At 49.1% G+C, this 25,710-nt stretch overlaps 1 protein-coding gene across 2 annotated transcripts in view; it reads left to right on the top strand.

The window, feature by feature from the left end:
- Positions 1 to 25,468, top strand: part of LOC105105255 (protein WWC3) — a 100,682-nt gene extending 75,214 nt beyond the window's left edge. For both annotated transcript variants that reach the window (XM_031445967.2, XM_031445966.2), the window contains 15 exons: positions 2,016 to 2,258; positions 2,514 to 2,603; positions 3,398 to 3,969; positions 8,927 to 9,047; positions 9,824 to 9,898; positions 10,862 to 10,948; positions 11,989 to 12,181; positions 13,079 to 13,243; positions 13,649 to 13,800; positions 14,907 to 15,072; positions 17,830 to 17,994; positions 19,336 to 19,428; positions 21,128 to 21,355; positions 21,696 to 21,823; positions 23,852 to 25,468. In XM_031445967.2, the coding sequence (XP_031301827.2) occupies positions 2,016 to 2,258; positions 2,514 to 2,603; positions 3,398 to 3,969; positions 8,927 to 9,047; positions 9,824 to 9,898; positions 10,862 to 10,948; positions 11,989 to 12,181; positions 13,079 to 13,243; positions 13,649 to 13,800; positions 14,907 to 15,072; positions 17,830 to 17,994; positions 19,336 to 19,428; positions 21,128 to 21,355; positions 21,696 to 21,823; positions 23,852 to 23,918 (2,545 nt within the window). In that variant the 3' untranslated portion in view covers positions 23,919 to 25,468. The remainder of the gene's footprint in view (positions 1 to 2,015; positions 2,259 to 2,513; positions 2,604 to 3,397; positions 3,970 to 8,926; positions 9,048 to 9,823; positions 9,899 to 10,861; positions 10,949 to 11,988; positions 12,182 to 13,078; positions 13,244 to 13,648; positions 13,801 to 14,906; positions 15,073 to 17,829; positions 17,995 to 19,335; positions 19,429 to 21,127; positions 21,356 to 21,695; positions 21,824 to 23,851) is intronic.
- Positions 25,469 to 25,710: the final 242 nt, after the last annotated feature.

The following is a 25,710-nucleotide window of genomic DNA, read 5'->3' as shown; positions in this document are numbered from 1 at the left end:
GGTCTAATGTCTGATTTGGCACTAACTTATTGATGGTTCTGTTTGGAGGGTTTCCTTGGGCCTCAGTTATATGACTGCCATAACTTTTAATCACACTCATTAGACACAGGTGGACGCTTAAGCCCCAGTTGGATTCCTCACCCCGTTCAGCTCTGTCATTAGTGTTTTCAGTGACGTGATTTGGCGCTGTTTTTCCAACACATTTTCAGGAAATTAGTTTTAAGTTAGACAAGAACTTGCCGATTAAAGCTACTGACGTTCAGCTATTTTCTGTACCTTCTTGGGGAATTGAGCTTGAAGTCAAATGTGTACATTTTAACTATAACTTGTAAACTCTTCTTTTCATGACTGTGGGTTTTCTGCTTGGTTTGGTACTTGAAGAAGGAGCCTTGCGCGGTGCTCCAGCCTCGCCCCGTGCTCATGTCTAGTTCAGGAGGAGCCTGGATTGGTTCAGGGCTAGCCAACAGACCTTAACACGTGGACCAGTGCCAGTTGATTGGCAGTATCTGCAGGAAGCACCGTGTTGAGAAGGAGTCTGAAGTCTGGACCCAGAGGGAAGGATGCCAGCGTGGATTAGTGACCTGGGCACAGGATTGGGCAGTCTCAGAAGCACTCTCGCTGTTCCTGTTTTAGTGAAGATCATCACACTGGTGCCTAATGCAAGCCCCTAAGAGCTGCAAGGCCAGTTAGCATCCTGCAGACCAGGCTGGTCTGCCTGAAAGCAGAGGCTGTCAAACTTAAGGGAGCAGCAGAAGCATCTGGAGGGCTGGTCAAAACCCAGGTTGCCCAACCCCATCCCCAGAGTGTGACATTCAGCTGGTCTGGGGTGGGGGCTGACGTTGACATTTGTAACAAGCTCCCTGGTGACGATGAGGCTGCCAGTCAGGGACTCCACTTTGAGAACTGCTGCCTTACCTGTCCTCACAGCTCTCTGGGACCTCAGAGAAGTATTGGAAGTTTGGTTTGGGGCCCGTGTGCCAACCTCCGTCCTCCACAGCGCTGGGTTCAAGTCAGGTCTGGAGTTCATTGTTTCTGCCCAGAAACAGCTAAATCATCTTTAGCCACATATAAACTTAAAAGGGCTTAAAACATTCTACTCCTGCTTTGAAAGGTTGCTCTGAAAACATGAGTCACATCTATTTCACTTACTCTCCATTCAGCACCACCCCAGGACACCAAAAGTGATGCCGTCTGTCTGCTAAGCAGGCATGTGGACGTTTAGGAACAGAGAAAGTGACAAGAAGTGGAGTTTTACACCTCGAGGATGGTCGTGCTGACACATTTAGTGAGGCTGACTGGTTTGCAGCCATGCGGATGACCCCACGCCACTTCGGCGCTCAGCGGGGCTGACTCCTTTTGTATATTTGCTGGTGTGTGTGTTCTCTGTTCACACGTCCGGCTTTTGTTGAGTGTCTGCTCTCTGCAAGGCGTTGTGAATTTCACACACGGTCAAGGCCTCCGGTGCAAGAGAGCGCACCAAACCAGAAGACCTAGAGCCCCAGGCCGCAGGGCTTTTCTGTTAGAATCACTGTAATGGGAGCATTTCTCTCCTGGGGTTTTCTCAAGGTGGGGTTAGCAGGTAGGCACGGCGGAGAAGGCAGGAGGCCAGAAGCATCTCTCGTGTGTCCAGCACAATGTTTAGCTCCTGAGAGGGGGCCACGGACAGAAATGAGCCAGCACCGTCCTGCCCCCAGAACAGCGCCACTTGGGAAACCCCAAATCTGAAACAATGCCACGCACATGGCCAAGTTCGGGACTGCCAGCCTTTCGTCAGTTCTTTGAAGCAAGCGTGATATGGTTACTCATAGACCACGGCAGATTATATAGGGGACTTATACACTCATTTTTATTACACCTCATTTCCAGATCCTTTATTTTTGTCGTTTAACCTTTACTCTGTGCTAATTCTGGTATTTATCAGTGTGAATTTCTAGAATCAGTGTGACAGTGCTGAGAATGTGGGAAGAGGATTTTTTCATAAAGTGCACGGGTGTTTCCGTGTCCCTGTCTTGCAGGGTGTCACATATCCAGCAGCAGCTGGCCCAGCTGGATACCGAGTCCTGGCCGGGCATGGCCGAGGCGGACAGGGACCGGCTGCAGCTCATCAAGGAGAAGGAAGCCCTGCTTCAGGAGCTGCAGCTCATCATCCAGCAGAGAAGGCCCGGGGAGGACGTGGCGCGGCTGGAGGAGGAGTGGCGGCGCCTGGAGGAGGAGATCCAGCGAGCCCGGGCCACGTCGGTGCAGGGCGCCACAGAAAGGTGGGCTGGCCACGGGGGCGGGTGGCCCGGCCTCCAGTGGAAGACCGCCGGGAAAGGCTGAATCAAAGAATTGCGTGTGGCTTGAGCAAGACAAAAGCAGTCTGTTATTTTGGCTTTTATGACCTAAGTGTGCTTTTTTAGAATTTAGTCATTCAAATCTAAATCAGTTTTGGGGAATTTAGAGTTGAGTTTCTTGTTAGGAAAATACACTTGCTGTCTTCGAAAGCCACCAATGGACTGTTTTCTTCCCTACAGGATTCTACTTCAGGAAAAAAGAAACTGTCTACTTACGCAGCTGGAAGAAGCTACCCGTTTAACGTCCTATCTCCAGTCCCAGTTAAAAAGGTAGGTGACTTTAAAAGAGAAAACCAAACTTGATTATCATGTTATAATTACGTGCCCATGAACTTCACAGTTCCCTTCAGCTTGGATTTCTCTCCCAGAACTTAGAACCTGGAGTGGTTGTAAACACAGAGCAGCAAAGTGGATACATTATACTTTTAAGAGGAGCTGCTAATATATGATCCAAGGAATATGAGGATAATCAAGTGTGACTTCAGAATAACAGATCTGAAGTCAGATTTATCCAAGGGTTTTGTAACTCCCCAAATCAGAAGTGTTTGTATGCACATGTACATTTTTATTTGGGGTTTTTGTAAGGTGTGAACATCTTTAAAATAAGATCTGGATGCTCAAGAGGTTTTCAAGGGCGTACTGTATTGTGAAGTGTAGCGTTAAGCGCTTCTCTGTATCACCCTCAGTAGTTCCTCCTCAGAGCACCTCCAGGCGGTTACTGTTATCACAGCACCGGGAGAAAGTGGGAGGTGCACAAAGGGCAGAGCGCTTGACCAAATGGATTCAGCTAGTCCGAGTTGGAGCTGGAACTTGAACTCGTAGCCATAAGTCCTTGAGGTTAACCACTGCTCTCTACCAACATTAAAAGCAAGAAAGGAAATATTCACAAAGGGGCTTTAAGATGCTCACAGGTGTTAAAGGCGGGCCGGGGTGGGGGGTTCGTGGGGGAAGGAGGCAGGACTGCGTTCCCTCGGGGCGCAGAGCAGATGCTCGGCCCACAGTGGGGATCGGCGGGCTCCCGGTCTCCGGGCTGCTGTCCTCAGCTCCGGGCACTCTCGTTGCAGCCTGTCCGCCAGCACCCTGACGGTGTCCTCGGGGAGCAGCCGCGGCTCGCTGGCCTCCAGCCGCGGCTCGCTGGCCTCCAGCCGGGGCTCCCTGAGCTCCGTCAGCTTCACCGACATCTACGGCCTCCCGCAGTACGAGAAGCCCGACGCCGCCGAGGGCGGCCAGCCTCTGCGCTTCGACCTGGTCCCCTTCGACTCCCTGGGCCGGGACGCCCCCTTCACCGAGCCCCCGGGCCCCTCCGGCTTCCACAAACAGAGGCGCTCCCTGGACACGCCCCAGTCCCTGGCGTCCCTGTCCTCCCGCTCCTCCCTGTCCTCGCTGTCCCCGCCCAGCTCGCCCTTGGACACGCCCTTCCTCCCCGCCTCGCGCGACTCGCCCTCGGCCCCGCTGGGGGACGGCGGCTTCGAGGTGCCGGGACTGGGCGCCCTGGACCGGCTGCGGGCTCAGGCGTCCGCTCCGGGGGACGAAGACCTGCCGGCCACGGCGGCCCTGCAGCCGCACGGGTTCCCCGGGGACGGGGAAGGACCTCGCGAGCGAGGACCCCCAGCGGCTGCGGCTCCCACGGGTGCAAGTACGTATTGATGAGCCCGGCGGGGGTTCCGGGGCCTGGGAAGACCCAGTTTCGAAATGAGGGAGGAAACAGCGCACTTGCACCGAAGCCCGCTGCCTCTGCAGTTGCACAGGGAGCCTAAGGTTAGGACTCTTGATAGGGTGAGGAAGCGCCTGCCCGCTCTGTGTCGTTTTGTCGTGGGTCCTTGAAATGTCACTGAAACTGGCAAAGTGGGCTTTCCCAGGCATTTCGCTTATTTGCAGAAAATGCCTAATTGTTGAAAATGAGGGTAAGAACCACATATTCTTACACACTCGGAGGCTGACAAAGAGGTCCTGGGCCTTAATGAGCTCTCCGGGGCGTGTGCCCAGGTGGAACTTCTGTGTGTTCCGGCCTCGGCCCTCCATAGGGACTGGTGTCTGGCCAGAGACCCGCAGAAATCTCTACTCCTTCGTCCCTATGACTTCATCACTTCACCCTTTGCCCTTGTACTTTTCAAGGATATAATTCTATCAAAGGGGAAGATGCAAATAATTGGCATATGTTCCAGAGACCTGCCAGTGAGCATCCGTCATTTCTACCCAATCGATTTCCCTGGTGCTCTTCAAATCAAGAAACATGTAGCCACGAAAATTTCATCCATCTAGTTGTTGTTAATTCAGCTTCTACTTGGTGCCAGGGTCTGTCAGCTTGTAGCTCACATGGAAAACCAAACTACTGTTTAGGGAACATTCTGGCTGCAGAATCTGGGCTTCAACCCTCCTTATCTTGACCCCAGGTGAGCCAACCTCTGGAGACTTATACTTCCTTCATTTTCAGAGAGGATCAAGAACGAAACCTCTCATTCCTGAAGTTCAGCCAAATTAATTAACTTTTATTTGTACAGCAAAACTGTTTTTAGAGACATTCCATTTAGGTGAATGCTGGGTAATTTGTATAGCATAATTGACCTCTACCAGGGGTGTTTTTTTGCCTCTGGGGGATAATTGGCAGTGTCTGGAGACATTTTTGGTTGTCACAACTGAGGGGACTGGTGGGGAGGTGCTACTGGCATCAAGTGGATGGAGACCAGGGACGCTGCACAGCACAGTCCCCACCACAAAGAATGAGCCAGCCAGAACATAAATAGTGCCGAGCCCGAGAAACCCAACTCATGTCTTACGAAGTAGTTTAGCAAGGATAGGAATACAACGTGAGTGCAAAACCAAGTGGTGCAGTGGAAATGGCTTCGAACTTGCAGCTTAGAGACTCAGGTTCTGTTCCTTGTCCCGTTGACTCACTAGCTGTGTGACCTTGAGCACATCCCTGGACAGACCAACTCTCAACTTCCCTGCCCTTGAACAAGGTGATCTTTATGGGCTCGTCCATTCGCCGCCATTCTGTTACTCATCAGCTTTTCACGTATAACCACATTGGTTGTCACATATAGGTGAAATAATAGTCTCTTCTGGCATTTATGTGTCTAACCAGAGCGCCATTATGTTCTGAGGCAGCCCCGGGGCTTTTTGGCACCTCTCTTTTTGGTGTCTTCCCCTCTGTCTGCACACACACCTTTCATATCCCCAGACACTTGATTTCTGTAATTCACTTATACAGGGGACCTTCATTTGCTTTGTTTTTCGTTATAATCACAAGTTCAGTGGTCCCTGTCTACTCCTTTCATTCAAGAGAGAAAATACAAAATAAGGACAGAATTGTGCCTCTGTTGTTGCTTGAGCTTACTTTTCTCAGTGCCCCGCTCTGCCCCCACCACACCAACTTTTCGTTAAAGGTTGATAAACAAGAGGATCTGTCTCGTTACGCAGCAAATCCAGACAAGGCCCAAAGCCCCTTTGGGGAGAGGGGAAAGACAGGGTGCAGAGGAGAAGAGCTGGCTTAATTTTCTTATCCTGATTTATTTTTCTTTCCCTCTTCGTGGCTGATACTACAATGCCTCAAACATCTTATCCTGGGAGGTCTTTGCTCGTGCTATGGTCAGATACTGCCACCTGGTGGTGCGTTCACATATGACATGCTCAGGAGAACTGGGCCCGTAAAAACCAGGACAGTTGATGCAGTGGGTCCTGCTGGCTGCTCCCAGGGGGCCAGGTTGGGTAACCAGCTTCAGGCACGGACACGGGGTGACTCCTTGCCTCCTTTGACGCTTGTGGGAATGCCAGAGCCTAGAGCCATTGTGACTTCATAAAGTTGGCGAGGATCTTGGTTCTCATTGTTACCCCTTGTTTGGACACCTGAGGTCACATGGTTCCCTCTGGCTCTCCAGTCTGATTCGGAACAGTACAGTCCAAGTTTGGCTCAAGCACATTTTAGCCAGATAAAGTTTTTCTAACAGAAGATTCAAAATTGCCCAAATGCGTAAGGCAAGCTCTAGGAATGCCATTTCTTTGTGTTTTAAATCGATCTGAGGGGACAGAAGGTAGGAGAGGGGTGTGGGGAAATAGACTGTGATCTTTAACAGCTTTTACGTGTTTACCACAGCTTTATCTTCCCAGAATTTTAAAAGCCAAAGGTGTCATGATTTTGAAATCCATTCCTATTTTCATTTCCTGTTGGTTTTTGCTAATATAAGTCCATAAATGTTTTGACTTTGTTCATCTGTTCTTTGATGTTTTTATTACAGTCATGCCCTGTTTAAAATCGTTGGCTTAAATTCTACACTTTTTTCACTTTCTGCTTTTCTTTTTATCTTTTCCCATGCGGCTCGACAGAAACGTTCACTGTAAGTGACCTTGGAATTCTCCTTCGCTTGTTGGTCGGGCTGTGGTGCGTCTTTGTGCAGTGAATCTGTGTATTTAGGATGGCCAGGGCTGGCCAGGAGGACATGGCTCCGGGCTGTACTTGAATGTAGCTCAGTAGTTACTCTTACCACTGTTACTGTCACCTCAACAGTAGTCACCCTGGCGACCGAAGTTGTGTAAAAACTTTTCTAAAAGCTTGAAGTATTTTTCCTCTTTGCACTTTTCCCCAGTCTTTAATGCTTGCATTATTTTCGTATGCCAGCTGGCAGCTTGGCCCACGATGTGATTTTCATCTTTTCATTATACTTTCTTCCTTTTTGTCAAGCAGTGTTTGCTCCTTTTAGGTCTTGGTGTCTATCTGTCTGTCCGTGTTTAATGATAGAAAGATCAGGGATTTTTTTAATGAGTTTGGAAGATTTTTTTTTTAATGGGGAGAATGGGGATTGAACCCAGGACCTTGTGCGTGCTAAGCATGTGCTCTGCCACCGAGCTCTCCCCTCCCTGTGGAAGATTGTTAATTGCTTACTGCATTGGCCTTGCCCCCAGCCATCCATCTCGTTGCCTTGAAGGCCAAGAGCAGACGGTGGGGTGTGTGGTGGGGGTCTGTGTGTGCTTTTTTCTCACCCAGGGCTGAGCGTACTTCCTCCTGTGAACGCCTGCGTGCGGTTGCTGCGTGAATGCGCTAAGCCGGGATCACCGAGGATCGGTCCCTTCATTTCTCTCTTTCATGCACCTTCCTCGCAGTGAGAGAGTTTTGTCAGAGTTGCACCGTGGGGTGGACTGGAAGTTAAGTGGATCCTTGTGTGGTGCAATTTCCTTGAAGGCGTGTACAGCCGTGTCAGGGCTGGGGAGGAGGGCGCCAGCAGCTGTGTTTGCAGGGGGTCCTGCAGGGAACTGAGGGGCGCCCCCTACAGTTCAGAGCTAGGGCTCTGGGCCCTTCCGTGGGCAAGGTGACAAGAAGCGCTGGGCCTGGGAGTCGTGATCTACCATCTGAGAGGCGGCGCCTCTGGCCATGCCAGCTGGAGCCCGTTTCTGTCCCTGACCGGTGGCCCCCAGGCTTGGAGCCACAGGCCTGTGGAAGGTCAGCTTTTGTCTGCAGTTAAGATCGTGAGACCAAGGACCTCAGCCCTGCCTGTTTTGTGCCCTGTTTAACGTGTTGGCTGTAATTGTGTGAATAATAATTTGGCTGAAAAGAGAGATGATCATCAGTGGATTCGCCATTTCTCTCAGCTTATGCACAGATGTCTAGAGTTTCAGTTTCTAGAGCTTAGATGGCTCAAGAAAAGTAGACAAGAGGGACCTGCATTATTAACAAGAGGCACGGTGGTGACAGAGATGGGCTCAGTTTGGGGCTTCGCCTTTGAAGCCTGTGTTTAGAACCCCGTGTGCCACTCTCTATGAAGCGCCGAGGTCCTGTGTCCATCGTCACATTTAGCAAAGGGACGGTGTATTTTTATTGGTTTTGTTAAAAGGAACTCATTCCTGTGAGGGAAGGAGTAGAAACATTTGATGAAATAGTAAAGGGGAGAATGTCAATGGTTGTCTTTGGCTCTTGTATTAAAATACATATGAGACCAGAATAAGCTACCCAGTAACTGTCCTTTCTAATCCCAGGACACGATTCTGGAAGCAGATCTGGGCCCAGGGCTGCTGACTGCCATTAGAGGGTCATGGAGACGTTTGCAAGGGCTGAGTCTGGGTGCATCTGTGTCCTCTGACTTGAAATTCACTGCATTTTGTTGCAGTTTATTTTGATGATATAAAAAAATTCTGTTTTCTGATTATAAAATAGTGTAGTGTATGTTGATTGTATAAAATACAGACAATACCACGCAGCATAAAGAAGGAAATAACGCTCCCCTACCTCTCAGAGAGCGCGCTGCTGGCCACTTTTGGATGCCATCTCTTTCCTGGTCTTTTGGTGTGGCAATGTCTGCAAGTGCCATGCCCAGGGGCTTCCCACCATCTTCTGCTCTGTGCGCTCATCGAGGAGGTGAAAAGAGATTTATGACCATTTAGAGAGCTTTTAAAGAAGTAGCCAGGAGCCTAGTTCTTCCATTTTTCAATATAAGAAAAAAATAGAGTGCAACGAGTTTGAACTCAAGTCTGTGCATGTGCTGGTGTGTCTTTGGGAACTTAGTCCCTTTGTGCCCGGATGCCCAGTGTTCATTTCTTGGCCCCGTGGTCCCCGGCCTCCCATGCTGTCCCCTGCTGACCCCAGCTGTGTCTCTTACTTGCAGTAGTGACTCTTCGAGAAGACAGCGCCAAGAGGCTGGAGCGGAGGGCGCGCCGCGTGTCTGCGTGTCTGTCGGATTACTCGCTGGCCTGCGACAGCGGGGTGTTTGAACCCCCCACCAAAAAGTGAGAAGCTGGTCTGCCCGCCTGCCTGGGCAGACTTCCCACCGCGTGGCTTGAGAGCACGATAGGGACCCGTGCCAAGACCTGTGCGCACTGACGCCGTGTGTGCAGCCAGGGGACGCTTCTCTAGCTTCCCTCCTCGTGGGAGAGTGGGCCTCCGCAGCCTGCGCGGAGCCCCTCTGCTCCCGCGTGACGGTGGGGGCCGGCCCGGTCCCGGTCCCTGCCTGTAGGATGGCTGCTTTCTCGCTGGCCCTGGGGAGCTTAAGGTGCAGCCCAGAGCAGCTGAAAAGGGAGATCCAGTGTGTGAGAGACCTGCCTTGCTAGAAAGGACATGCATTAGAAATGGGTTTCCTCCATCTTCTCCCTCCTTCCTTTCCTGGTTCAAGGAGTCACTTTGCAAGGACAAAACCCTTTTGGGAAATTGGCCATTCTTTTGTTTGAGACCATTGACGTCGTTTGACCTCAGGCATCTGTACACATTTCAGTCCTTGCAGACCTTTTAAAAGTGTGTTTTGGACTTTGTCCTGACTATGACATGTGGTTTTGAGAGGTATGCAGGGACTTTGTCAAAAACACGACTTTGTCTGTGGGTACCCTGTGAGATGGCATCATGCATCCAGGGGACCTGTCCCACCCTTTCAGTCACTTAAAGTATTCATTTATGTCACAACTTAGTAAAGCCCTCCTCAGTGAGAAGTACCACTAAGGTGACAGCGCTTCTGCCGAGCCTGGGCACCAGCTCTCCCAGGAGTAACGCCTGACTTTCCACTTGTGCTCAGGAGTGAAGATGCTGACGAGCTTGCGCATGGGGACGCTGGCGGGAAGGAGGGGCCCCGCATCCACGTGGGACTTTTGTGAGTACAGAAGACTCCTTCCCTGCTGCTTCTAACGGCGATGGGCCGCCCAGTGACTCAGCTACATGCACAGGCCGGCAGGGGCGGAGGGACCCACGCAGTCTGGGTGCTGCTCCCTGGCCTGGGTACCCCGAGCCTGCCTCAGACCCCAGATAAGGGGACGAGTGGCAGGAGGGAGACATGAACAAGAGAAGATCCACTGCTGCCCTCTGGTGCTGAGTCACAGCTGATGACAGTCACCTATGGAGCCGGGGGTTCTGGGCCAAGTGGCAGGGGAATCACCAGTGTTCGCTGCAGTGAGGTGGGGAGCCCCTTTCCCTCCTCCACCCTCCCTGCAAGGAGTAGCTGGGTGGTTTGCAGCACAAAGCTTTTTGGTTGCTGGTTGCAATTTCTGTAAGGTGGTAACCAGCAGTGTTCAGACTAGCCAGGCAGGTGTTCGCGTCCGGACAGCTTTCTTCGGCTCACTCTAGTCATTCTTGTCGAATGTTTCTTTTTTTTTTTTTTTAAAGTTTTAAATCTTTAAAATAATTAAAAAAATTTTTTGTGTGGGGGCGGTAATTAGGTTTATTTATTCAGTTATTTTTAATGGAGGTGCTGGGGATTGAACCCAGGACCTCGCACATGCTAAGTACACGCTCTGCCACCAAGCTGCACCCTCCCCTCTCGTCCAGTGTTTCTGAGTGCTGGCACTGGTGGCATTTGGGTGGCTCCTTTGTGGTGTGGGCAGGAGGGAGGCTGTGCACGGGAGGACGTGGAGCAGCGTCCCTGGTCTCCACCCTCTAGGTCCAGGAGCGCCCTCTCCACTCAGTGTGACAGTCAGAATTGTCTCCAGACTTTGCAGGTGTCGGGTGGTGGGGTGGGGAGCAAAATCACCCTCCGTCGAGGGCCACTGCAGTAGTTTGAGTGGAAGAATTTCTCCCCCGTGGGAAGTGTGCAGTCTGTGAACTTGGTTTTCTTTTCCAGGCTCGACAGTGCCAGCGAGTGCCTCCTGGTCAAAGTGCTGCAGCTGCAGAACTTCGCGGGGCGGGTGCTGAGGGAGGACTGCAGAGTGTAAGGACTCCCCGGGGCCCGCTCCACACAGTGCCGCTGCCTGGCCTCTGCCTGGCCTCTGCCTGGCAGTTTGGGGAGGGAAAAGCCCGTTTGGGAACCTGCATTTACAGCAAAACACCAGGGAGTGTCTGCCTGAAATATGAGAGGTTGTAAGGTTCTGGAAGAGTCACGTTTGTCAGTGGTGCTCGTGGAGCTGGGCTGATTATGCGTGGCGGCGGTGCCAAGACAGTGCCATGTGCAGGTCGGCAGCGGCCTGTGGGCTCCTGGTCACGAGGCTGGGTGGTGACACAGCCACATTCGGCTCTGTCATCCGGTGAGGTGCTGGAGAGGCCTCAGGCGGGGCTCAGGGGCCCTTGTCTGAGCCGGAGGCGCCCCGTTGTGAGCGCCACAGCCCGAGGGGGGTGACCACCAGAGGGGCCCGCTGACCCTGGCAGGTGAACGCACTGGGATGGGTTTTCAGGCCCCATCGTGCCCTCTGTTCCGTGAGTTGTCCTTGTCAGCTGGCCTTCTGACGGCCGCGGAAGCAACCTGGTCTCCAGTGGCTGAGGGCTCGCCCTGGGCCGCTACTCAGCCTGATGATGTACTTGGCGACATCCCCCGATACTCGGGCTGCTCCTGCAGGCCAGCTTCTGCACCGGGGGCGTGGGGCAGTGATCCCAGCCCCGCAGGCACCCTGGAGGGCTAGCAGCTGGGAGAGGGAGCCAAGGGGCTGGGGGGAGACCACTACAGATGGTTTCCAGGAAAGACGCTGAAAGCAGAACCTCTGTTTGAGTCCCCTCTAAAGTTGTAATGACTGATTTTTATGTGTTTTCTTTGTGCCAGTTGTTTTTTTTTTTTTCCTCTCTTAATCTCCAAATGTAGGTCAGTTCTTTGAACTTTTTCTTGATTGAGAAAAGGAGTTTTTCTAAAGGACTTGGCAGTCCTACCTGTGGGCATTCAAAGAGAAGCACGTAGGGGTGTTCACGTAAATGGTCCAGGTATGTCTGTGCAGATGTGCCAGTAAGCGCTCCCTCCGTCTGCTTTCCCCCTCTCGGTTCCAGACACATCCGCGTCTATCTGCCACCGCTCGACTCCAGCACGCCGAACACTTACTGCTCTAAGGCTCTGGAATTCCAAGGCCCCCTGGTATTTAATGAAGTTTTCAGAATCCCTGTGCATTCGAGCATGTTGACGTTGAAGTCCGTTCAGTTGTACGTGTGCTCAGTGAATCAGCAGCTGCAGGAAGAACTGCTGGTACGGTACCCCCTCCCCCTCTCATTCCTTCCCTCCTCCCCCCTGCTTTGTCCTGTGCCGAGTGCTTACAAATTGTCAGGGTGTTAAGTGATGTCTGTAGCTGGGAGTACGGACAGGGCTGATAAAGGCCCTTACCTTGTCACGTGTTGTGTAATTTACACACATGATCTCAGCTAGTACTTGCAAACCCCCAGTGCAACGACTTCCACATTATCTACATTTTCAGTCACGGAAACTAACAAGTAGGGCTGATAAATTTGGTGAGTAGAAATGCAAGGTGGTCAGTTAAATTTGAATTTCAAATAAGCTATGGCTGCCTTTTAGTACAAGTATGTCCCATGTAATATTGGGCATACTTACGTTTTTTTTTAAAAAATCTCTTGTTAATTTGAAATTGAAATTTACCTGGGTACCCTCTACGTTATCTGGCAATCCGAGAACTGGACAGTCCGCCTCCCACCAGCCAGCCTCTGCGGGGCTGGGACTTGGAAGCCAGGGTGCTTTCTTTCCAAGGCTGGAATTTTCCCCCTGGTCCCGTTCCCTCAGTGGCAGGATTAGAGATCGTCGAGTCCCACCAGTCCGCTCTCATTTCAAAAATCCCTGCCAGAATCATTGGCTCTTTGAGTGGCAGGCCCCAGCCTGACCCCCACTCCGGGGTGTCCGTTCTCTGCCCTGGTCCCCTGCAGGCACTTTCTGATTGGGCTGACCAGCAAGCAAGGAGCTACCCCCGTTAGGACCCTTTGCAATGACTTTGATTTTACTGTGGTCCTTTAAATAGCAGTGAATCATCTTATGTCCTTTCTGATGAAGGTTGAAGGGTGCCCTCGATGCCCGTTGGTTGTTAAGGTGAAATCATTCAGGGCCTGTTCTACTTCCTGTTTTTAAACCACCGTGCAGGGCATCGCTCAGATTAACCTGGCCGACTATGACGGTTCGGGCGAGATGCAGCTGCGCTGGTACTCCGTCCAGGTGTTCACTGGCCCCGAGCCGCCCCGGCGGGAGGACGAGCGGCCAGGAGATGGCGCCTCCCGGGACCCCGCGCCCACCGCCTCGGGGAAGACGGTACGTGGCCCGGCTTTGAGGCTGGCTCTTCCTGGGGACATCGTTTCTAGGAGACATCTGTGTAGACTTCATCTGAGAATACAGCGGCAATGAAGAAGCAGGGCTTTAAGGGACGTAATGAAAACAGAACGTAGTGGTGCACGTGATCATTTATGATCGTGTTTTTAAACGTGTAGTGTTCACAATCTCGAGTGACACTTTGGTTGCTTTAACATTTGAGTCCTCAGAGCTCCATGAAAAGGCCAAGTTGCTGTCTGGCTGTCACCAGTGGGGTGAGCTGAGGACGGCCTCCGGACTGTCAGCAGGGATGCTCACCGTGGGCCATGCTCAGCGCCCACTCTCCACTGGGCCGCCAGAAGCTGTTGGTCCAGGCTGGTTCTCAGTGGTGTCCCTTCTCTCCTGCAGGATGCGGTGACAGTGTTGCTGGCTAGAACCACAGCCCAGCTGCAGGCAGTGGAGAGGGAGCTGGCCGAGGAGCGAGTCAAGCTGGAGTACACAGAGGAGGAGATCCTGGAGATGGAGCGGAAGGAGGAGCAGACCGAGGCTGTGTCTGAGCGGTGAGAGCCGGCCTGGGACGGGACTGGCCTGTGGTGTGTCACTTAGCCTCTGTAGAATGTGCTGGAGCCTTTGCCCAGAAGTTGGGATTCTCATGGGGAGTTGTATGCAGGTCTGGACTTGGGCAGTACTTTGACCCTAGCTCCACATGTAGGCTTTTCACCTTCCCTCCTGTTCCCGGATTTCTCTCAAAGAGGGGAATGCTGACTGACTCCGCTCTGCCCAGATTGAATACAATAGGGCCCTTTAAGTTTTGGTTTTGGTTTTTAACTGCTTTATTTAATATCATCTCTCTACCGTACAACTCACCCATTTGAGTGGACAATTTGATGGTTTTTAGTGCAGGCACAGACTTGTAGCACTGTCCGCACACCCGATTTTAGGGCATTTTCATCATGCTGGAGAGAAACGCCACACGCGTTAGCGGTCAGCCCGTTCCCCCTTGCCCCGGCCCTTGGCCACCGCTCAGCTTCCCGCTGTCTCCGTGGATTGGCCTGTTCTGGGCGTTTCCTCCAAGTGGAATCACGCGAGGCCCCTTTACGTTTTCCCCGAAGCAGGCTGTGAGTGAACCTTCAGTGGGTGCAGACCCGTCTGCGGTTGCAGGAAGATCTCAGATGAGCAGGCACCTCAAGTGATTGCTCTCCATTGGGTCCTTTCTGGAGCCACTTCCATATTGCTTTTCGTCTGTGTTTTTCCATAAAGAGCAGCCTGTTTCCAAAGCTTGCTATTTCTTCCTAATAGGTTTCTCTGGATTTCTTTTCAAAGAAATTTATTTTCGGGGGGGGGAAGTGCATGGTAGAGGGGAGGGTGTGTGTTCAGGGGTTCAGGGATGGGCAGGAAGCTGGGAGGGGTCGGGGCAGGGTTCTGGGATCCTGGCATCTTCAGCTGCTGAAATTGGGTGGGACAGACAGACAGACACTCTTAATGAAAGGCCTTATAGTGCCATTTTCCCTAGAAAACGTAAATGCCTTTCACTTTATGAGAAAAATCAACAGTCTACAGTCACTGAAAGCAAACATTGGGCATCTCTGCTGCTGTGTTCTGAATGCAGCAGTGACCTCAGTCCCTTGATGAATGTTTTGGGGCTTTTTGCTCTGTCCACCTTCAGGAGTTGGCAAGCCGACTCGGTGGATAGTGGCTGCAGCAGCTGTGCCCAGACCAGCCCCCCACACCCAGAGCCCTGCTGCGTTGGCGTCGACTCCATCCACAGACAGACGTTTGCGGGCCAGGCGGATCCTTACAGCCCCGAGAAACTTCGGCCCCCGACTCTTAAGGTAAGGAGAAAAGGTCAAGGGATTTGACGGAGCCCCTGAGGGTTTGCCTCCCATACTGGGCACTGCCCTGGCAGGAGGGGTGTGTGCCCCATGTGAGGGAATTGGTGGAGGAGATGGGCAGAAAGAAACCGAAGCAAGTAGGCTTGTGTGCAGGACGGCATGGCATCCGGCAGTATTTGACTGAGAGCTGAGGAAAAGCAGTGCGTGGTCTAAGATCTGTAAACAGCTTAAAGTGTGCCCAGCGGGTACCCTGGAAATGTCTAGCAACTGTAAATTAAAAGGAAAGGACAACTACAGCTAAAAAGGGTGGTTTCTTAGTCATTTACCTGCCTTCTGGTGATGACTGATTCCCATCTTCAGGGCCACACATCATGACTCAGGGTGTTTCCTGGGTCCCTAAGGGTTTGGACTTTGTAGTTTTGCTCCCTTGTGACATTAAGAACAGCGAAGCAAGGGCAAAGGTATAGCTCAGTGGTAAAGCACATGCTTAGCATGCACAAGGTCCTGGGTTCAATCCCCAGTACCTCCATTAAATAAATAAATAAGTAAACCTAATTACCTCCCCCCCAAAACAAAAAACAACAAGAAAAAAGAATATTCAAAGAATGGCAAAGCAGCCTTTTGGCCCTTCTGTTCTCCTGATCTTAGAGGTGCCCGTCGCCATCATCTCCAGTGAGGGAGTCTTTGTTCCCAAACTATTTAGCTCATAGCAAATGAAGAAATAGAGTCCCTCCCTTGGCATCTTTCTAAGGTAGATTAAACAAATATTTTTTTGAAGATATATAAAGACTTTCCACATTTGAGGAAATAAATAGACATACAAATGTAAGAAGCTTGACAACTACAAGTAGGGTAAACTTGGAGTGACCCACGCCAAGACACACTGTAATCAGACTCATCAAAGATAATGGTGTAACACTGAAAGCAGCAAGAGAGAAGTACACACTCGTGTGTACAAAAGTTAAAGAAAATTAAAATATTGTCTCTACTATCAATAACTGTATGATGCAATGAGCAGATCAGTTATATGCATTAAATCCAAAGAACAATTTCAAAGAAAGATGAAAACAATAGGTAACAATATAGGTATTGACTGTAATATGTAAATACGGAATTCAGGATAAATTACCAAGGGAAAACCATCATGCAGAAAATCTGAATAATGTGGAGCATGGAAAGAAAAAGAATGGATTCTAAAATGGCATAGAGTGGGCACAAAGCAAATACAAAACCCAGCATCAGTATACTTCAATAAAAATGTATATTTAAGAATTAAAAAAAACCCACGTTGTAAACTGACTATACTTCAATAAAAATATATATTTAAGAGTTTAAAAAAAATTTTTTTAAAGAAAAAACCCAGGATCAGCAGAAAGTTTTAAACAGGCACCATCAAGACTGGGTAGAGGAGGCAATAAAAAGATTGAGCCCGAACTATGTGGAAGAGTGGAGATAAAAGTAGATCTTATGGCTAATAGAAGCTCTAAAAATTAGGATAAAGTGCCTAGATTTGCACTGATGGGTCAGAAAAGAGGCGTGGCATCTTAAAGTGGTGACCTAAGGAAAAGGTGTTTACAGAATCAACCTGGAGATGAAATGAAAAATAAACTAAGATGGGTGGAGAATAAACACAGTTTACACAAAAAGTTCTCACAGTGATCCACAGTAGAATCCATTAAAGACACACTGAAACCTGTGGATACAATGATGTCTGTTTATTTACTTGACAGCATATAACGTTTTTCTGATTTGAGGATACCCTGCAGATGTTATACAGCTGAATTTTTCAGTGTTTTCCTAAAAATAATGACGGTCTTATAACCACAGTAGTCACCATCAGAAAATTAACATCAATATTATCGAATCTATAGACATACTTAAATTTAACCAATTATATCACAGATGTTCTTTAAAGAAACAAAAATAATTTTTCTTATAAAGATTCCAGTCAAGTTTTGTGCTTTCTCTTCATTCTTCTGGGACATTTCCTCCATCTTTGTCTTTTATGACCTTGACATCTTTGACAAATTCCGGTCCGTTATTTTGTGGAATATCCCTCCCTGTGGGTTTGTGTGATTTTTCCTTATTAGATTTAGGTTGTGTTTTTGGCAGAAACAACTAGATGATATTGTGAACATGTTCTACTGCTAATTAAGTCGTCTTTATTGTTGTTGTTAAAATGACGCCTGTCACGTTTCTTCACAGCAAAATTAATATTAGTACCTTGTAGGGAGTTGTTCCATCTTGATTTTTTTAGTTTTCTTGTAAGTTTGGAATCACAGATTCTTTTGTCCTGTATATCGTAATCTAACACTCTCATTTAGTTTGATACTAATTTTATGCTTTAAAAAGAAAACATGAAATTGTGAATTCTAGTCTTTAGTAAAAATCCTGATGCAGCCCCAATAAACCAGGTCTCTATAGATAAAATAGTTTATAGATCTAAAAATCAAAATACTATTTTATGCCATAATGAGGGGAAAAGTCCGTAAATTTTGGCATATGATATCAGGTTAGGAATCCTATACTTAGGCTAACATTGAGGCTGGGAAAACAGAATGTCATGATTAAATCTAAGAGTTATCAGTAGGGTAACTTGGGTTCATTCACATAAATCAAAAGGGACTAAAAGTGACCAATATTTTGACTTTTAGATCTTTAAGCTGTTTTCTCTCTAGAGACAGTTGTTTGGTGACAATGCTGATTTATTGCTTGCATTCTAGAAAAAGTCATGGTAACAAACGAATTGCTATCTAGGTTGATAAGGAAACCAACACAGAAGATCTCTTCCCAGAAGAAGTAGCAAGTCTTCCGAAGGAGAGGCCTGGCCGCCGGGCCCGCGGCTCGCCCTTCGTCCGCAGCAGCACGATCGTCCGTTCCCAGACCTTCTCGCCTGGAGCACGAAGCCAGTACGTTTGCAGAGTAGGTTGAAGTTCCTTTGCCACTTGCATAGTGGCTTTCTTTATTCCTCTTAGATTGTGTTTTATTTTTCACTTCTTTATGCCAAAAGGCATATCTGTTCTCACAAATAATACTAATCAGCGAGCACCCTGCATGTGTGGGCATGAAATTGGTGTTGGTTTCCTCACCCTGCCGCCCTGTGCAAATCTAAGTCTGGATTTCTTCAGGATCCTGGTGTGTCTCCCCAGATTTGTAGTGCTGGGAGTGCACGAGCTCCCGGTCAGGAAGCAGGGCGAATCATTGCTCCATAGGTCTGAGGAGTAACAGATGGAAACAGGGACTGTCCTGCCTAGGGTTGAGATCAGGAAGTCAGGTCACTGAGTGGTTAGGAGCTCTGAAGTAGAGCTGTATCGGGGGTCCCAGGAAGGTCACAGCCCTGAAGACTCAGGGTGCTGAGGCAGGGGGTGTGACCCCCCACTTGTAAATTTGCACCCTGTGGGCGGTAGTGGGAGACGCTGGATGGTTCTCAACCTTGGCTTCACCTTGCAAACCAGTCATGTTAGGGGAGTTTCACAAAATGTTTGTGCCTGGGTTCCACCCCCAGGAGTCCTCAGGAGCACGGGTGGGGAGGGGCCGGTAGCAGAGGTTTGGGAAGCTCCCTGTGGTTCTGATGTGCACACAGGGTTGAGGATGCTGGGATAGGTAGTGCAGGAGACCCCACATGCTGTGGCACATAAAGCAGGACAGCACGTTGGAGGTTGGCTGACCGTGGCTGTGGGACAGTGACTGCACGGACTAGGAGAGGAAAGCATCGTGGAGGATGAGTGGTCACGAGGCAGCGGCCTGGAGAGGGCGTCGGGGTTGAGGAGGGCTGTGACCTTCCCTCCTCTGAGCCAGGCCTGTTGGAGAAGCACCTTCCCTTCAAGGGGCTGCCGGGTAGCTGCTCCCTTAGGGCAAAGCCAGAGTCAGATCGTAGGAGAGAAACAGACCCTCAGACCTGCCCAGGAGACTGGGAGTGCGGTTAAGGGCTCCCCAGGCCCACTCAGCCTCCGAAATTTGCTGGGACTCCATGAACTCAGAGAAGCCCAGCCAGGGGAGCGCACCGGAGCCTCGGTGTGCGGTGAGGGGGAGGGAGGGTGTGCGGTGGGGGTTGGTCTGCTCATTTGGTTTGTTTTCATTTTACCTGAAACTCCTATGTAGGTTGTATTTTAACTGAAACCCAGAGTCTTGGTAAAAGCTCTTAAAGTCAGAAGTGTGCTTGACTACCTTGGATGAGAAACAAAATCATCTTAATGCAGAGTACACAAAGAATGAATGTTGAATTCCTGAGAGTGTCTCTGAACCTCAGTCTTTTTGGTGCAGCTTTATCGTAGTGACAGCGACAGTTCAACGCTGCCCCGGAAGTGCCCCTTTGTCCGGAACACTTTGGAAAGACGAACCCTTCGCTATAAGCAGGTATGTGCCATGTAGACTAATATGCAGTCTATACATACCCTGGGAGTTATTTCTACAAACCTGAAAAGGTACTGTTTTAGGTAATATTAATTAAAAGGTAATATGTTTATTTCCTTGTTTATGTAGAATAATTTTTTTAAAGCGTATGTAATATCAACATGTTAACACTATTTCTTTATTTCCTAAGATAATCTCATGAACTTAGATAATATATGATCTTTACATTTTAAAATATAAGAAATTAATAAACAGTCACCCATTCTGTATAAGAGAATCTTTTTTCTTTCTGACAGGGGAATATATACAACTTAGAAAATTTGAGTCTTCCAGCATAGAGCACTCTTCTACATAGGACTGTTCTATGGTTTTTGTTTCCTTTATACACCAAGTTTTTTCTCCCCATCACTCCAGTTTACAATTTTGTTACTTTTAGTTTGTGAGCTAGTGGTTCCCTGTCTTTCCCTGGCAAAGACTCTTTTAAAGAAAAAAAATTCCCAGATTTCCTTGTGGCGGTTGTATTGAGAGTAACCCTTGACTGAGAATTAAAAAATACATAATTTAGCTACAAAAATATATCTCAATGGCAGGGCCATTGACACTTTGGACTAGATCATTCTCTGTTGTGGGGGACATCCTGTGCACGGTGAGATGTTGAACTGCATCCTGACATTGACCCACTAGTTGCCAGTAGCCTCCCTCTCCTAGTTATGACAACTAAAAATGTCCCCACACGTTGCCAGGTGTCCCCTGAGGGGCCAAGTCACCCCTGGTTGAGAACCATTGAGCTCTGCTGTGAGTGCTTTTAAATGAATTTATGTTTATTAAGTCACTTAATATTTGCATTTAACGTCTGTATATGTGTAAAATAATGTCATGTGTGTATGAAAAGCATAAGAGTTATTCAGGCCTCTGAACAGTACTGATGTGCTCGTGGATTTGTGATTTCGTTGCAGTAACTGCCTTCCCCAGGGCTGTTAGCCGTGGGAGGGGCAGGACTGCTCTCAACACCATGTACGAAGTTCTTTTCTCATCTTAGGACTTTCTTGAACACAGCACATTTGCTACTTGAGGCTTATATGGAAGAGGAACGTTTTTGACAGCTTGTGTGTGTATTTCTGGGTGCATGCGTACATGCATGGGTGTATGTGCATAAACACATCCATGTGTTTATAAACAAGAAGCCCTCATGTGGTTTATAGCATGCTTTTTTCCCCTTATACAGTAGATCATTAAGATTTTGCCACGTCAGTGTATTTTTTCACCATTTTACAATGGCTGCATCTTATTGGCTTTGGAATGTTTTGATCAGTTTTCTCTTGTTAGATATTCAGGGATTTTTGGTCATAAATGTTTTGCACATCATCAGTTGTACTTTTCAAATGCAAGTCAAAATGAATTTCAGAGCTAAAGAAAACGCACCTGTTGTGGTTTTTGCTCTCTGTTGTCACATAGCACCTGTGCAAGCCGGTGCCCGCCTATCCCATATGGGAATGTCTGTTCTCCACACTGGTGCAAAAACAGGCCATTAAAGCAGACAGTTTGCAGGTACTGAACCGGAGGTTGCCACTCATGCCTGAATCAGGGTTGTGTCAGCATCCGGCCGAGGGTCATCTCCGTCCGGTCGCTGCTTCCCCGCTGTGGCTCCCGGGGAAGAAGCTGCTGGAAGGGCCGGATGCGCACTCACGTCCACGGTCTCCAGCCCTGCAGGTCCTCCCTGGCGGCGCTGGGGGCCCGAACATCCCTGGACCTGGAGCTGGACCTCCAGGCATCGCGGACGCGGCAGCGGCAGCTGAATGAGGAGCTGGGCGCCCTGCGCGAGCTGCGCCAGCGCCTGGAGGACGCCCAGCTGCGCGGCCACACCGACCTCCCGGCTTGGGTGCTGCGGGATGAGCGCTTCCGGAGCCTGCTGCGGGAGGCCGAGAGGCAGGTGAGGAGCCCCGCCCGGCCACCTCGCCACGCCCGGGCGTCTGGGCCAGCTCTGCTTGACCCATCAAGCCTCCCCATGGGGAGCCGGGTTCCCCTTCCTCCGGCCGGCGGCTGTTGTCCTCCGTGGTTCCAACATAGCTGTATGAGGGGCCTGGAGGGAGGGTCCCTGGGTCCCCCGTCTGCGAGCCGTGAGCCCAGAGGAGCTCCCAGGAGGATTCCCTGGTGGTAGCCTGCTGATCGGACCGGCTTTTCTCCCCTTGGGGTCCCCAGAGCTGGAAGGGGCTGCACTCGCTTTTCCTGAAAAGTACAAGTCAAACCAGCTTGTCCATCCTCTGTTCCAGACAAGACAGACCAAAGTTGACTTCCATCAAGAGCAGGCAGCCGAGAAGATGCTGAAGAAGGCCTCCAAAGGGGTGTGCCAGCTGCGCGGGCAGAACCTCAAGGAGCCCATCCAAGTGCAGACGTTCAGGTGGGCAGAAGCCCGGGCCTCACTTTCCCTCTGACTCTTTACCCTCAAACCCTTGTCCTTATAAAAGTAAAGGCAGGACTGAAAACGACCCCCAGGAGAACGAAGCAGGACTCCCCGCAGCTGTTAGCCTTGGCAGGATTTACCCAGCTCTTTTTTCTCTAAGCACTGTTCTTTTCATGTCACTTGTAAGCATAATATGGGTTGAACTCTGCGTTTAGCTTTTAAAAATTTTTTTAGTTTTTTAAAAAAAGTTTTTGAGTTTCATGGTTTTATTAACACAAATACAGTGTGCGCACGAGCTGTCTGTTCGTTTTCTTAGCTGCGCAGCCTGGCGTTGGGACTGGTGACTCTGACGGCCAGCTGGGCTGCTCTCTCCACGATGGCTTTGTGGTTCTTGGAGGAGACGTTGTGAGCAATCTCAGCACAGTGAGATTTGTTGCACATCAGCAGCACTTCGAGCTCCTTGACGTTGTGGACCAGGAACTTCACTGGGCAGCGTGTGCTTTGTTTTCTTGTTGCTCCTGTAGCTAATGCTGGGCATCAGGATCTGGCCCTTGAACCTCCTGTGCACCCTGTTGTCAGTGCCTCTGGATTCCCGCCAGTTCCGCTTAATTTTGACATATTGGTCTGACTGGTGCCGGATGAACTTATTGGTCCCGTTTTTGACCATCTTGCGCTTCACGAGGGGTCTGAGGGCGGCCATGATGCCGACTAGGAGACCGCGGCCACCTCCATAGGTAGCACCAAGGAAGAGAGTAGGCTTTTTTTTTAATTAAAATACCCCAGGCCGTCACATAGTGTTGTCTTTTTTGGCCTCATCTGATAGGTATAATTTACCTGTTTTATATCCCACTTCTTTCCAAATGTTTGCTATTGTAAACAACACAGTGGTTTACATATATATATACATATATGTATCGCCTTTGTCTTTTTGATTAACTTTTTTTTAATGGAGGTGCTGGGGATTGAACCCAGGACCTCATGCATGCTAAGCATGTGCTCTACCCCTGAGCTATACCCTCCCCCTTTAGTTAACTTCTGATTGAAGCACAGTAGACATACAGGAAAGTGTGCATATGGTACGTATGAAATATTTCAGTGAATTGTCACTAACACTATATGGCCAGAATCAGACGTTATCAGCAACCCCAGATTTCCCACACCAGAGTAACCACTATCTTGCATTTGAATAGTGTAGATTAATTTTCCCTGTTTTTACATTTTTATATGAGGAGAATTACACAGTTAATATCTATATTCTTTTTGTCTGCTTTTTAAAAAGTTGAGGTAAAATTCGCATAGCATAAAATGAACCATTTTGAAGCAAACAGTTCCATGGCATTTAGTACAGTCACAACCTCTGTCCAGCTCCAAAACATTTCCATCCCCCTGAAGGGAAACCCCATTACTCGTTAAGCAGTCACTCCCCATCCCACCCTCCTGTCAGCCCCTGGCAACCACCAGTCTCCTTCCTGTCTCTATGGGTTTGCCTGTTCTGGGCCTTTCGTGTAAGTGTTGGCATACAGTATGTGGTCTTTTGTGTCTGGCTCCTTTCACTTACGATGTTTTTAAGGGTCATCCATGCTGTAGCTTGAGTCAGTGCTTTATTCCCTTTTAGGGTGAAATCCTATGTACCTGACTTTTAGCCTTAATATTTTTATACCCTGAATTTTTACCTCCTCATCATAAAAGAATATAAAATACTATGTCTTCCTTCAATTATGACTTAGTTTTCTATTTGGATGGTTTTCTATTTATTCATTCATTTATTCAAAAAGCAAATATTTAGTGGGTGTCTCCTGTATACCAGGCACTGTTCTAGGCGCTGGAGACAAACCGTTGCCCTCATGGGGCTTCATAACTTCTATTAAAATGTAGAGAATCTGTGTACAAACAGGTGAGATGTGCTCCTGGGGATTGAAATTCAGTGTGTTGTATGAGTAAGAAAAGCCACCCCTGGTATCAGCCTCTTGCCAGCTTTCATTGCATCGATCTCAGCTTCTAACCTCTAATTCTTTCCAATCTCAGGGAGAAGATAGCCTTTTTTACAAGACCAAGGATTAACGTACCTCCTCTGCCCGCCGACGATGTTTGATGCAGCGCTTTGTACACATGAAGTATTTATCTGCCCATTTTATTTTCATGAAGTTCTTAGACTAGCTAAATTTGTCTTTAAAATATTTGTGCAAAGCTATTAATATACACATTTTGTAAAAAAATAAAAACAAAACATATATCTATACATATATATTTTATAATAGTGACGGCAACAGGGCTTGGTTTTTCCTTGTTGTGAAATTGACATCTCTAAAGACAGGTTATTTTATAAAAGATCAACTATCATGTTAAGAGTGTACAGTTTTTACGCTGTTTTATTTGACTTAAAGGCTGGAAGACAGAAACGAAGTGAGTTCAGGCAAATTCACTGTATTGTAATTTATTTATAGTACTTTTTTTTTCCTTGAAGGAAAATACCGACTTTAAGATGTATTTTAAGACTGAAATTTTGTTCTTCAGTATTTGTCATGCAGTAGAATGGAACTTTGGGGCCGGTTTTGTTTCTCACACCTGAAATGCAAACGCTCTGTGCTAAACTCGTCACTCATGTCTGTTTCCCGTGTGTGCATTTATCACGTTCATTGTAAGTTTCACACCTTCTGTGTTCTGTTAAGATGCCACGCGCAGGGGTTCGGTCCCCAGTCAGTGCCGTGTGCGCCTGGCAGACCTCGCTCTCCCACGATGGCCCCTCGTTTCCGTCTTGCCTTCCGTGCGCCTTTCCGTGCGCACCGCGAGTCTGAAGCCGGTTCCCGAGCCCCCGTGGCCTGTCCACGGTGACCGGCCACATAGCCGTCCTCACCCGGCCTCGGGCAGCCCCGCCTTTTGAGTCCGCTTCATCTGATCCTGACCAACCAGGAAGGTGGTGGTGGAGCCCCGCTCTGCCGCTCTGTCCTGATGGAACCTGAGAGGAGACGTAGGAACACGCGATCTCAGTGGGGCAGTGGCCCCGCTGATGGAGACAGTCACCACGTAGACCTGACCGCCTCTGAAGGCGCTCTTTTGAAGAAGCAGGCGTCTGTGGGTAACGCAAGTTACCCAGCGAGTCACTCCCAGGAGAGTGTGTGCTTTAAATCAGAGCCCCCGCACCCCCCACTGGGGTCTACCCAGTATTTCTTCGGAAATCTTAGAACTAGTTCACGAGGGAAAAATTCTTATGTAATAAAACTGTACCATTCTTTTAAAGTACTAAATGGTATAGTTTGTCTAATCCATATTTATTACCTATGAAAAGCACTCCCCTGCACAAGGCCTGGGTTGAGGGGTGAGGTGAGCCACGCCAAATGCCAGAGAAGCCGGAGCCCTCCTCCTGGCCTCCCCGCCCCCACACCGGCAGTGCACCGCCCCCCCAATCAGCAGCCTCTCTTCTCGTTAATCTGTAACTGCCCCTTGTATCACCTGCCTTCCTTTCCACGTTTATTAAAATCAATTTTGTAAAAGCATTTCAATGACACGCGACCAATCACGGACAGCGAAGTCATCAGTGGTGGTGAGACTGAAAACTTTGCTTTTCCACAGTTGTCACCTCTCGCTATGTACTTCTGCCTCTAGTCTCGCTTTTTTTTTTTTTTTTTTTTTTTTTTGCTGATTTCCCTGTATACATGCCCACAACAGAGGTAGAGACACACAAAACATCAGTCCTGGCCCAAAGTGCCCCGTGGGCGACAGCCTTGCTGAGCAGCTCAAGGGGGTGGCAGGACCTCCTGCCACCAGCTGTTGGAGCTTTAAACTCGGAGGGAGAATTGGGGTGTGTGGGAGCACATCATTTACTCCAGACGTGGGGGTTCCCTGCCCACGGGATGCTCCCAGTGGATTGCGGGTTGAGCCAGATC

Source organism: Camelus dromedarius, chromosome X (genome assembly GCF_036321535.1).
Source record: "Camelus dromedarius isolate mCamDro1 chromosome X, mCamDro1.pat, whole genome shotgun sequence".
In the NCBI taxonomy this organism is placed as follows: Eukaryota; Metazoa; Chordata; class Mammalia; order Artiodactyla; family Camelidae; genus Camelus; species Camelus dromedarius.
Note: the sequence above shows the minus strand (reverse complement) of the source record. Positions and strands in the feature narration are given on the sequence as shown.